The 12,652-nt window shown below is 50.3% G+C and overlaps 5 protein-coding genes across 5 annotated transcripts; 2 read left to right on the top strand and 3 right to left on the bottom strand.

Annotated features, from left to right (window-relative positions):
• Positions 1–250: 250 nt before the first annotated feature.
• On the bottom strand, positions 251–1,396 carry LAESUDRAFT_752579 (uncharacterized protein; the record flags this gene model as incomplete). The annotated part of the gene is made up of 5 exons (XM_040911733.1): positions 251–303; positions 332–592; positions 826–838; positions 919–1,069; positions 1,233–1,396. 5 exons carry the CDS (start codon positions 1,394–1,396, stop codon positions 251–253), a joined length of 642 nt encoding a protein of 213 aa, XP_040759253.1.
• A 1,609-nt stretch (positions 1,397–3,005) lies between these two features.
• On the top strand, positions 3,006–4,662 carry LAESUDRAFT_763643 (RAI1-domain-containing protein; the record flags this gene model as incomplete). The annotated part of the gene is made up of 6 exons (XM_040913304.1): positions 3,006–3,427; positions 3,491–3,601; positions 3,662–3,879; positions 3,933–4,020; positions 4,067–4,112; positions 4,168–4,662. The coding sequence occupies 6 exons, from the start codon at positions 3,006–3,008 to the stop codon at positions 4,660–4,662; spliced, it is 1,380 nt and encodes a 459-aa protein (XP_040759252.1).
• Positions 4,663–5,322: 660 nt separating this feature from the next.
• On the bottom strand, positions 5,323–7,233 carry LAESUDRAFT_763642 (P-loop containing nucleoside triphosphate hydrolase protein; the record flags this gene model as incomplete). The annotated part of the gene is made up of 4 exons (XM_040913303.1): positions 5,323–6,787; positions 6,841–7,031; positions 7,089–7,122; positions 7,181–7,233. 4 exons carry the CDS (start codon positions 7,231–7,233, stop codon positions 5,323–5,325), a joined length of 1,743 nt encoding a protein of 580 aa, XP_040759251.1.
• A 1,307-nt stretch (positions 7,234–8,540) lies between these two features.
• Positions 8,541–9,720, bottom strand: LAESUDRAFT_763641 (P-loop containing nucleoside triphosphate hydrolase protein; the record flags this gene model as incomplete). Its single annotated transcript, XM_040913302.1, has 4 exons — positions 8,541–9,270; positions 9,331–9,521; positions 9,587–9,620; positions 9,677–9,720. The coding sequence occupies 4 exons, from the start codon at positions 9,718–9,720 to the stop codon at positions 8,541–8,543; spliced, it is 999 nt and encodes a 332-aa protein (XP_040759250.1).
• Positions 9,721–10,762: 1,042 nt separating this feature from the next.
• Positions 10,763–12,651, top strand: LAESUDRAFT_457496 (P-loop containing nucleoside triphosphate hydrolase protein). Its single transcript, XM_040902554.1, has 6 exons — positions 10,763–11,035; positions 11,094–11,127; positions 11,179–11,372; positions 11,429–12,229; positions 12,287–12,553; positions 12,625–12,651. The coding sequence occupies exons 1-4, from the start codon at positions 10,887–10,889 to the stop codon at positions 12,219–12,221; spliced, it is 1,170 nt and encodes a 389-aa protein (XP_040759249.1). The 5' UTR covers positions 10,763–10,886; the 3' UTR covers positions 12,222–12,229; positions 12,287–12,553; positions 12,625–12,651.
• Position 12,652: the final 1 nt, after the last annotated feature.

The following is a 12,652-nucleotide window of genomic DNA, read 5'->3' as shown; positions in this document are numbered from 1 at the left end:
GAGCGGTAAGAAAGCTGGCTGCTGAATTGCCAGACATAGTCGCCGCAAAGCAAGCACGGAAGCTGTCTGCCTATTAATGTCATCGCAATTTGCATCTCAATGACAGTAGGAATTCTGCTGGTGACACTTGTTCGTTGTTCGATAGATCGTTATTTGACATTCACTGCCCAAATACAGTTTCCAGGGCACATTCGCTTGCCATCTCGAAGCTAGCAAAGCTGAAACCCCAAGCACGCGACGCTGGGCGGCGCTACTTCCTCTCTAACTCCGCACTCTCCTTCCCAAGAACACCATTACATGCACCTTGCCGCCAACCTGACGGAATACGCACCTATCGCATCGCCGGCACCGGATAAACTATCCGTAAATTGGTCAAACGCGAGTTGCCACTTCACATGGGAGTCCCGAATCCCGAACATCCAGCGAATTTTAAATGGCCGTTGCCCCACATGCACGCCTCCTTCATTCGATGCACGACTTGCCGAAGTCTGCCGTCCCGTAAGAGAATGCCAGCCGCTCTCGGTATTGCGAATAGACTCTGCTCGGGTAACGCGCACGTCAACTGCTGCGATTGGATCGTGGGTGATACGCCCTGCGCGGTTGGTATAGTGGAACACGAGTGAAGGCTAGACCGCACCGCTGTGTGTCGCTCCAGGCAGTCCAATGAGCGGCGTAAGGCCATGGTAGTGTCCAGCGAGCACCCGTTTCGGATCTCACATGCAGACGCTCCAGAACCGCGGTGATCGACTATCAGATTGAGAGACGATGCAGGCTGGTGACAATGGCGTGAGTTGTTTCTGTGCACGTACGGCAGGGAACACGTACCTTCTGTATACACCTAGCATAAAGCGCGACGTTCAATAAATGTCTCGGAAGCGGCTAGCAAACGACTCACAGCTAAGTCCATCAGCGCCGTACCTCTTGGACCCTCACTTCTGTGCAGCCCCCAGTTGATCGCATAAGTCGCAATATGGAGGAAGACAACCGATGGAAGGATGTGCCGAAATATGCAACTGCCTCGGACTTTCGCAACGCCTTGATGTAAATCTGCATGACGGAGAGTGCTGCCCTGTTGTGAGAGAGTGAAGAAATAAGCCTCACGAGACGTGAAAAGCAACATTTCTGCTTAGAGAAGTGCGAGATCAGTGAGCCTCTCGATAGGATAATAACTCGTTGATGACGACTGGGCCAAAACAGCCTCCGCCATGCACTACACGATGGCATGCATGTACAATGGAATTGCGCTCGATCTTCGCCTCGTTCTCGAAATAATCGAGAAGATGAGCGAATGCGGCCGCGCGAGCACCGATTCCATCAATTTTCTCTTTCTTCGCCTCACACCCTTCCCAGTGGTGGGAAGCATGTTTGAAGGTGAAGGATGCCGGCGGGAGGACATGTTGGTAATGCTGGAAGTGAGAAGAAGATCGACAACTCCGTGGGTAAGGTTCAGGTCGGTGGAGGCACTGATCTACTTGTACAGGGAAATTTTGAGAGATGATGAGCCTTCCTTCACAGCAAGAGTAAGGTCTCTTTGCGATGCAGATGTAGACAATGACATATGCTTCCGATCAGAATGGTGATGTCGCACCTGTACAGAATCAACTTGCGCTTTTTATCTCTTCACCACTTGTCCCAGAGCTGTCAGAGAACTCCGACGCCAGGACATAAAGACGTCTGCCCGAACGATGACTAGGTGAGGGCGTACTCACTTCGACAAAAAATCTGAGCACACTGCGAATCAGAGAATGGGATTGAATAAGGAGCTCAATGTTATCAGTCGAAGATTGAGCCATAGAAACATTGGAGTAGGGACTGTTCCGAGATACTCTATGGCGAAAAGCGCTCGTTCGCCTCGTAGGTTGTGGCGCGGTAATTCGCGGCCCGCGGACTGCCGCTGAGTGCAGCGCCCAGAACGGCAAGTGCAGTGTTCAATCGAGTCATTGCACACTATCGGAGAGATTGACCAACTCAATCGTACCCACACTTCAACTCAATGTTCATCTATAGATGACATTATAAGGATGTCAGGCGTTATGCACGACCGCGAGCGCTAAGAGCCATGCCAAAGCTCTTCCAGCTGATTCTATGTCGCCACAACGACTCCCCTGCCGATCGCAAAACTACAAAGATATCACAGGTTTTTCTTCACTATCATTGCGTTTATCATAATAGAATTGAATACATCTTCCGGGGGTAGTACACGCAGTATTCTGAGAGTAGTACTACTCATATCCGCACATTCTCTAGACAAGTTCAGCTTGCAGAATTTACCTCTCCCCCAGCTCATGAAGATCGTGCCAGAACTGCATCCATTGCTTTCATTGAATAGATTCTCGAACATGAACTAAATTGGCGCAAGTGCAAACCGCGCACGTCAGAAAATGGGTCAGGCTTCTGAGCTGCCAGTGAGCATTGCAGTGCACGGACAATTCTGCTAAATACGCCCCCTACTTCATTCTCGGCACCTGCGCCATTATGCTTATTATTGTCCTTGACCATGATGCACACTTGTTCAATATATCTCAAGTCCAAGTACACATTTATTGTCAATTGACTTCTTGTTCGAACTGATTTGAGCTTGTCCTCGAGCGTGGGCATGTCGTTCATATAAGCGCTTGCAGCCCGCATCGCGCAGAGCAGAGGTGTAAAACCACTCTTGTCCTTTGGATTTCTGCTGCGTCCAAAAAGGTTACGTTCGTAGTCAAATGGTACGTCTCCGACGGCACCGCGAAGTGCCACAAGTAGATCCGCCGTTCTGCAGCACTGTGTCCTTCACTAAGGGTGGTGCGAGAGGCGATGGAAGGCCGTGTTTTCAGGCCAGATGACGAGGTGCGAGTTCGAATTGGCTTTGAGTTGCTCGGAACCTGAAGCAAATCCCGAGCATCTTATCTTATCGTGCCCGATAAAGAAGTTGGGCGGGTGCTCAAGCGCTCACTATCCCTACTTTCCCACTCGCTGAGCTTGAGTTTGAAGTCTTGTTCGCTGTGCACTAGAGGGCTGCTGCCATGTCCACCATAAAACGGAATGCGTCGAGCATAGACGAAATAAGTGCACCCGAGCCAGATCCCAAGCGTCAAGCTGTCGACCGTCATCCCGATGTCAAGAATCTAGCCTATCCTCCGACTACTGCTGTGGCCAAGCCAGCACCATTTCAGCGGCCATCCGCACTTTTGACGTTCTCCTATACTCCATCTCGTACGCTCGAATTCAACGATTCTGCACTACGATATTACATCGATCCTCCCAGGGGCGCCAATTTGAGGTATGGGTACGAGAGATGGGTAAAGCGGCCTGAGGAGAAAGGAAGGCTCGACGGACTGCTCAAGGCGCTCTCGAGTCATCTCTCTCGTTTAGGCTCAACGGAGAGCGAAGGATGGAAATGGCTCAATGATATTGGCGTCGTCTCTTGGAGGGGGGTGATGACCAAGTGAGTCGATGTGCAGCAGTCCTCGCGCAGCGAAGCTCATATTTTTGCTGCCTGGTGAGGGAGGATATTGACAGCACCGTATGAGGACCGAGATGCCTGGGAGATGAATGTCATGGAAGTCCACGGGACTCTATACTTGGAAGAGCATCTATCTGCCGCAAGACTTGCAGAAAAGTACTGCTTTTACTTTGACAATGTTGAGCATCCGATCTTACTCACATTACCGTGGCGTAGGGAAGACATGACGCCAAACCACCGCCTGCGATCGTACTATGGCTACTCATTCGAGTCGTGGTGCACCTCATCTATGCCGCGTACACAAGAAAAACTCGAAGGGCACCCTCCGGGTTGGAGCGGCGATGTCGACACCAATGTTCAATGGTGTAGCGTGGTGAAGACAAAGCTGGCGGACACCAGGATGGTCATAGGCGGCGAGGTTGACTGCGTGCGAGGTAGGCGTTTGATGCTGCGCTGTATGCTGTTGGACTCATGATCGAACGTGTAGGCCAGTTCAAAGGTGGAACGGACAACTTTGTTGAGCTCAAGACCTCCATTACAATACGAGGGCCACAGGATGAGGCGAGATTTGAGAAGTGAGTGACATCCTTCCTCCGTTGCACCTCGCTAAACATCAAACAGGAAGCTGCTCAAGTTCTACTTCCAATCATTCCTCCTGGGTGTTCCTGTGAGCCATCCTACACGAATTCAAGCCGACCTACAGACAGCTAATTTACGCTTAGGAAATCATAGTCGGGTTCCGGACGCCTTCGGGACAGCTCAGTACGTTGCAGACTTTCAACACAATGGAAATCCCGCGACTCATCCGGAACAAGCCTGGCGCGTGGGATCCCATACGCTGTCTCGACTGGGGAAGTCAATTTCTGTCATTTTTGCGATCACTCACGCAAGCAGTACCCCCGTTATCTGCTGAAGCAGAGCATACGAGGAATGATCAGGAGGTCGAGGCCATAGCGTCCCTGGAGACGGGCCCACGGGTGTGGAGGGTCAAATTCGAGCCGCGCGTAGGCGTCTCGGCTTGGCTGCTCGATGAGGATGGCGTACTTGAAGTCGAAGCAGGCGAAGATAGGATCGGCTTCCTTCCTCGCTGGTATTGGGATGACGTGCAGAGACATGGAGCAAGTTTTGGTGAACGCTCGGACGGAGAACAGGAGGAAACGGTAAAGCTTAGATCGGACGTGGGCGAACCGCAAATACCTCCGGGCTGGAAGATCTAAGAGTTCGTACGTTATCACCTTTCGATACAATTCACTGGGTGACTTGATCGAATGTAGGATACGTGTTGCAGCGATGAGTGACACCGCTCGACACACCGCCTGCGTTCAATTTCGGTGCGTTGAATGTGGACTTGCCTCCTTGTCTGACAAATGGCCAATCAATTGTTCTCGAGACGTATGCATAAATGTACATGCTCTTCTTATTGCTTCTCTTCTCACTCGGAAGTGAAAGACATCCGCTGGAGGGTTGTCTTTGAATGAATGCTGCCATATTCCAGGAGATAAATGACTGAACCGAAGACAGTACCTTGTACATTCATCTGTGATACGATGATGATCAATCATGAATTCGCGATGTCGTCACAGGATTTCTCATCATGCACTGCTCGCAGTGGTCAGCAATTGAACGATCATGGATCCGCATGGCTGGACATCCGGTTTAATGATACATCGACGCAGTTTGACGCTATCGGACTGGACATTGCGAATTGAACTGCGTTTATCATCGATTACGTTTGTAATCCACACCGAGCGCACACATACGGCGCGAAACAAAATATCGGGTCAAATCGAACGTAACAAATCAATCCATTCAACTGCGTGCTGCTGGGTATGCATGAGGCGGAATCGGCTTCAATGCATTCGAATTACTCACCATGGTCATTGAATGCAGCACCAGCGGCGGCACCAACATTTTTTCTTATTCGAGTTACCCGCAGCAGGAGGGGTCGAATGCGCTGATGAGGCTGCACCAGAATCCACGTCGACATTGTCAATTGTTCCTGACGGAATCTTCCTTGTTCTCCCCCCTTTGCCTCCGCCGCCCATTCTGGACCCGGGCCCTTTACAATCTACTCGTTCGGTTGTAGAGCATCCTCCCACATCGCCATCCACCACGAATCCTCCTGCATTACCCATATTGCCAGATGTTCCTTCAGGAGTATCTGATCGTGATGAATGGGGGCTGGATGAAGCGGCCGCGGAAGTAGGGGGCGGCGGCGACGATACAGGAGGAAGACTTTTATCTGCTGCTGATGTGGGAAGCGGAGATGAAGGGGAAGGATGTGGAGAATTTGAGGAAGGAGTTGGAAATGGCTTCGACGAAAGAGCGGGTTCTGAAGAAGGATCCGAATGAGGCTTGGAAGAAGAGTCGGGCTGTTGTTGAATGAGAAAGTGATATGATCGAACAGAAACTGGACTGTCAGGGTGAGGAATATCATTGTTATCTGCTGATGGCGTCGGAAGCGAAGATGAAGGGGGAGGATGTGGAGAATCTGAGGAAGGAGGTGGAAATGGCGTTGACGAAAGAGCGGGTTCTGAAGAAGGATCCGAATGAGGTACAGAAGGAGAGTCGAGAACGGGTTCCGGGTGCAATTGCTGTGCTGAAGGAGGATCGGCTTCTGAGCTGGTGGAAGAACCGGACCGAGGAGGGGTAGGAAACGACGAGCGAGGTGACGGAGGGGGCTGCTGGAGATGGGCATCCGATGACTGCTGAGAATTAGAATCTGATGGTCCCGAATGGACTCTCCCCGAATTATCGATAAAATCAAGAACTTGTTGACTCAACTCCTGGATCCTCGCCGACAGCTCGCTTGCAATCTCCTTTTGAATATTTGACTCTTCCCGTCTAAGCATATCGACTGTTTCTTGTAGCCTAGTGATCTCCTCGTTGTCTGGATTTTCTTTAGCGCGTTCCGTCTGGCTTCTGCGCAATGCATCATCCATTAGTTCCTGCAGTCTTCTCAAGAACTCCAAGCCTGCATCCGTTTCTTGTACGGGTTTATGCTCTATGACCTGCTGATATTGAAGGTGTAGTTCTTCTGGTTGATTGAGCATCAAAAAGCCTAATATCGCTCTCGCGCATTTAACAGTGTCATCGTTTCGGATCATGGTTGCCCCACGTTCAAGTGCTGACTTGAAGTACTTCCTTCTAAGTTCGATCTCCCGATCGATGCCAGTATTCTCGTCCACTTTTGACCACATGTTGGTCATAATAACCGCATTCTTCATCGGTCTCTCGCCACAAATCTTGCGGAACAAGGAAACGTTTTCAATCGCGGAACCACTCATGCGGTTGTCGGAGATACGATGCATGTAGATAACCCCGGTCAGTTTTCGATTGTATCTGGGAGCCTCTGTGATCAGACTAGACCCTGCGATGCTGCATCGGCTACTCACGTAATTTCGAGGAATTTCGCTATTTCCTTTAGTACTTCGGCTTGCGGTCTTACCGTATCGTCGAATCCAGGAGTATCGATCAAGGTTACTGGCTGGCAACCCAGATCCAAGTTCGCCAGTTGTATCTCTTTAGTACACGACTCCAAGGTTGAACCGACGCGTAGCATCGATCCGCTAACGAGGTTAATAAACTGAAAACCGTCAGTTCATACGAACTCGGTCATGCCTAATTCCCAAGTAACTCTCACTGTTGTCTTCCCCGATCCGGTGGGACCCATAACCCTGACAGTTAAGGGTAATAATCAGTCAGCGACATCCAAGATTTCGCATGCAGGCATACATAACGAGCTTCCTGTCCTGAGTAGAACTCTGAGGCTTGCTACGGCTTGACATGGCGATAATGGTAGATATAAGTGATCACACATTCTCTATATATCCTACGATCGGTTAATATTACACAATAGAGGGCACGATCGTCACATGTACCTGGCCACCACGCTTGAACAATGCAACCAGTGACTATGGCTTCCATGCACAGCACGCACCGTCATGTCGCGAGGATTTAGCATCAACTCGGGCCCAGGACTTAGCTCAAATCGATATGCTATTACTTCGTAGCATGCAGATGATGTAGCACAGACATTTCTTGCATGGCTGGCTGAAAATTCGGAATGGAAGCATGATTCTGTTGATGAACGACGATCTATGGAGCTTTTGAGTAGGTGCATGAGCCGCAAGTGCATCAGCATGCGTGATCAGCATGTGATGCACAGGGTAGACAGTTGCCACTCACCCGAGGTTGACCCGTCGGGACGGAGAGGACAGTCATTCATAATCGGTGCTAAGTATACAGTCCAGCGTCAGCGCACGGCGATCAACGGCGATCAACGACAGAGCGCCATTCTTTGACCATGTCCACCCTTCCTCCTGCAACCTCGAGACTCGGCGGTCCTGTTTCACTGACACCTCGCTGAAGTCGATTTCCCAGCTATAATCACCGAGATCAGTACGTTGCCTTGCGACCACTTCGACCGGATGACGGCCGCTGAGACTGGCATCGCATAACGTGTGCAGGGTCAGGCTGTAGAATTGACATAACTTGTGGATTGAGGCAAATGTCTGCCTTGGCGTGCTATTTCTGCACCCGCCAGGGTATATATCCTCCTCGTCCTTGGCATTTCACACACATCAGAAAGAGATCGCAATGCGCCGTGTGCAAGTGAGTGCCTTCTGAGATCTGAACGACCAGGAGTGCATGGCTCGGACGAGTGTCACGAAGGCTGAATGCCATCCACGGATAATCCATGGTCTGCGCATCCGCAGCTATGACTACCTTCGGTGAGCTCGACAAATCACCAAGAAATAGTGAAGTTTTCAACGCACATGTGCCTCTAGTCAGACGCGCGAAAACCTTCACCTCAGTCACAGACATCCCTATAATACGCAAGTCACCTTTTAACGATTCCCTGCTGAAGTACCGCGCACATGGAAGCTATGCAGGCATTGCACGAAACGTGCACGATCCTTCAAACGGTGACGAGTGCATCAGTTCATAGTCGAGGTTGAGTCCGATCAGTCTACATCACAACGATGCAAGTGATACGCAGAATGGAACATCCACACAGACGACACATCAGACTGTCCTATCCGGCACGCTTCAGCTACAAATTCTGCTCATGAAAATGTCGCTTACCTTCCTGTTACAATTCAAAACCATCACCACTGAGACATCCAGACCCGCGTCTGTACCTGGTGACGTATATCACTTTCGTAGAGCCATCATTCGATGGTATCATGCCGCCTGCCCTCGTCAACGAATACTTCCCCTTGGGCTTCTGCGTTCGATCCTTGGATTTGAGTCTGCGCAGTTCTTCTTGAACAGTGCGTAGCTGGTTCTGCAACTTCTCATACTCGTCTTGTATCGTGCGCATCTCTTCCCGATGAACAGCATCTTTCTTCGCCATCGCGTCATCCCTGTCTCGTCGCAGCTCCTGCATCTCTTTGCGATGCCGCTTCTTCTGCTCCTCAAGCTCCGACCGCAGCTCGATGCCGGCTGCTGTGTTGGGGAGCTGCTTTCGCTGGTCAACAAGTTCGCGCTGCATCAGCAGCGCTTCTGGAGCTCGGCGAAGGAAGGGAATAATGGCATTTTCGGCTGAGATGTGATCGTGTCGAAGTCGCATCATTCGTGCTCCGTTATCGATGGCATCTTTGAAAAAGATGGGTTTACTAGAAAGCTCTCGTTCCCTTCTCTCGCCGACGTCTTCAGGTACATCTTCCCACATCGTCGTGACGATGATTACGTTCTTCATGGCGTCGTCACCACATATCTTGGTAAAGAGCCGAAAGTTTTCTCTGGCAATGCCGCCCACGCGGAAGTCGGATATACGATGCATATATATGACTCCGGTCAGTTTCCGCCCTTTCTCATACCTAGATGAAACGAACCGGTTAGCATGAAGAGAAGACGTTATGTCAATCATCATGAGTTACGTTTGCTCGAGAAAGTCGGCGATATCTTTCAATACGTCAGCTTGCGATTTGAACGTATCGTCGAATCCAGGCGTATCGATCAGCGTGATGAGCTCGCCGCCCATGATGCATCGTGCCACTTGTATCTTGTCCGTGCACGACTGCAAGCTTGTGCCTACTTTCAGAGATGAACCGGTTACGAGGTTGATGAACTGGCGGGGAGCAGGTCAGTCAGCGACCAAATTGATACCATTCTTGGCTCTGGTACTTCACTGACCGTTGTCTTCCCAACCCCGGTAGGACCGGTGATTCTACATGAATGATTGATTGACATCAACTCGGTAATTAGTGCCCTGTGAGCACGTACGCGATCAATTTCGACTGAGAAGAGGGATTTTTGGAGTTGGCCATAGCCGCTTGAGTGGACTGATTCGGTCGGACGCCGTCTGCTAGTTGAATGTGACGCCTCATGGCATTTGCGTGTGCTATAAACAATCGATGACCATTCTTCCCATTTTCGGTGCAGTGATCGGGAGGGTGAGCCGTCCAACGCGGACGGATGAAGCATTGCTAATCTCTGTTGCATTAACGTGTATAAAGGAGTAGATCCAACCATTTACTATGCTTCGAGACGTTTAAACCGATTGTTGGAGTTTGCAACAGGTTGTGGGTTCCATGCATTCGATTTAAACTTCTTGATCTATGAAATCGACGCGGCTTGTGCCACCAGTGCCCTACCCCGTTGACATTTGTCCACGCGTCCTGCTAGGTCTTGCTGCTTGCCATGGGCCGTTCGAGAGTGCATGCTGTCTTCAACAGACCCAGAGCTTCGGTATTTTGATACGTTGCCCGAAACGGTTATCCTGCTATTCAAAGGGAGACGCTCATCTTTGTTTGCCAGACGTTGTGTTTGAAACTGCGATGAAAGCTCTGAAAGCCGCACTCGCTCCTTCACGAACGTTATCTCACATCCAAAAAAATTTACTGCTTCTCGAGGCAAGCTGCCGCCCAGCAACCACTAGAAGCCCTTCGGCCTGCAACAATCTGGGTGACTTACACGCGGATCATGCTCAGCCGTGTCAGTCTGCTGACCGGATTGAATGCAATCTCGGCGAAAGGCAAGCCATATAATGCAGGCAGGAGACGAACACAAGTCTGTTGCAAGTGCCGTCATGAAGTTGCGAGGCTTTCATATCGCCCAAAGAAGGGCACTGCGCGCCGCGTGCTGCAGCTTCTGTGACGCAGGTCCGGTATCATTACGTACAAATGGCCTATTGTGAGTTCAATAATGCAGGTTGCAGAGCGACTTTACATGATCATTGAAGGTAGACAGGTCCCTCGGACGAATAGGAGTACAGGAGGTACTTTTTGTTGCGGTCAGCGTAAATTCATATGCCTCAAAGGCTTCGTCAAAGGCGTCGCTGGCCAGATTTTGAGCCGGATGATGTCAATTCAACGCCATGAGTTACAGGCGTGGTGTTGAAGAGTTTCATGCTTTCGAATAGTCTCGTGGCGTTAAACTGAGTATCATACTCTAGTTCATCGGCAGCAGGGGCAAACGAAGGGAGTTCTACCGTATGGGCGCTAGCGGCACTCGCGTGTCCTTTACGTTTGACCATCCCCGTACAAAGGTTCCACGTCCCAACGCGCACATAGCACCACGGGACAAGATGCCCAATTCGACAATGAAAACCAAAGTCGGAAAGCGCAAGTCGACGGTAATCCTGTGAGTAAATATCGGAAGACGTAGCAGTCGGCGGTGGCTGACTATTATGGCAACATAGAGTAATGGGCCCGACCGGAGCTGGCAAGACGACTGTAAGATGGCTGCCTTATTCCAAACGCCATACTTACCCATTGATCACATAGTTCATCAACTTGGCGAGTGGTTCGAAACTACGAGTAGGCAAAGGCCTGGAGTCCACTACAACCCGCATGGAGCTCTCGAAACCATTCAAATTGGATGGTCACGACATCGCCCTTGTGGACACACCAGGATTTGACGATACGATGAGAAGCGACGCAGAGATCCTCACCATAATTGCCGCTTATTTGTCATATGAGTAAGAGGACGCTGCCATCCAACGATTATGGGCTGACACGTAGCTCAAAACGTTAGGTTTCTGAAGAACACAAGGCTCGTTGGAGTCATTTATCTCCATCGCATCTCCGATAACAGGATGGGAGGAATCGCTCTACGTAACTTCAGGATGTTCGTGGCTCTATGTGGACGCATGGCTCTACCAAATGCAGCGATTGTGCTGAATATGTGGAACGAAGTCGATCCTGAAGTCGCGCTCAGAAGGGAGGAAGAGCTGGTCTCCAAAGACATCTTCTTCAAACCAGCCATCGACGCAGGAGCCAGTGTTTTCCACCATGACAACGGCTCTTCCTCTGCAGAGGAGATAATACGCCATATGTCTTCAAGAAGGCCTATCGCGCTTGCGATTCAGATAGAATTAGTGAAGCAGAGAAAACCGCTTCGCGACACGGCTGCTGGGATGGCTCTACTGGGCGATCTCGCAGAGAAACAGCGCAAGAACGAGGAGCAACTACGACACATGCAAGAGGAGATCAATGATGCCCTTGCGAGGCAGGACGAGGATGATCGGGAAGAGCTCGAGCAAGCACATCGTAGACTAGACGGCATCAGACGGAGAATAGATGAGGATTCACGACATATTCAGACCTTTGATAATCCCACGGGAGGACGACCTGCTGTTATTCGGCCCGTTCCCTTTTCAACATCACCACTGTCCTCGCAGCTGGCTCTCCCTTCTCTATCCGCATCGGAGTCGCAGTCAGCGCCCACTGGTCTTTTCGACACTCCCTCATTTCCTGGCGCTTTTCATGTTGGATCGACTCACCGAATGATGAAAAGAAGGGCGATTCTATGTTGTTGCATTCAATGATCTTGAATGTAGGTCTTCTTATTTCCTGTCGTTTATCATCACTCTGTTCATTTCTTCCACCATAGCGAAGTTGCCATGCCGAGGCAGATAGTCGACCGTGAACAGCTCGCAAGTGGCAAATCGCCGTAACTGTGTTGAAGAATACCGTCTCGATCACCGATGTGTAAAAGTTCTATGTATCGACCTGTTGCTTAGATTGCTGTCGATAAGGGGTAACAATGTATATCATCATAGCAGAATGAGCTGTTGCGGAATTTTTTATGATTTACTAGGATGACTACCAGTGCTAATACGCGTATCACTCTGGCTGGAGGACTTCCCAGTGTACCTTTGTGCGTTAGTCTCGATATTCTCCGCGGAAATGCCCTTTCTGATATTATCACATACTTCGTTCACTCTGCAGTGTCGACGTTCAAGCCGAAAGAAACTCC

This window comes from Laetiporus sulphureus (genome assembly GCF_001632365.1).
Source record: "Laetiporus sulphureus 93-53 unplaced genomic scaffold LAESUscaffold_59, whole genome shotgun sequence".
Classification (NCBI taxonomy): domain Eukaryota; kingdom Fungi; phylum Basidiomycota; class Agaricomycetes; order Polyporales; family Laetiporaceae; genus Laetiporus; species Laetiporus sulphureus.
Note: the sequence above shows the minus strand (reverse complement) of the source record. Positions and strands in the feature narration are given on the sequence as shown.

What these genes read in the sequence shown, in the direction of transcription:
- LAESUDRAFT_457496 (XM_040902554.1), top strand. Translation starts at nt 10,887, where the DNA reads ATGGGCGCTAGCGGCACTCGCGTGTCCTTTACGTTTGACCATCCCCGT. An exon ending in CCGGAGCTGGCAAGACGACT is followed by an intron (nt 11,128 to 11,178) that starts GTAAGATGGCTG and finishes TTGATCACATAG; the next exon opens with TTCATCAACTTGGCGAGTGG. An exon ending in GCCGCTTATTTGTCATATGA is followed by an intron (nt 11,373 to 11,428) that starts GTAAGAGGACGC and finishes TCAAAACGTTAG; the next exon opens with GTTTCTGAAGAACACAAGGC.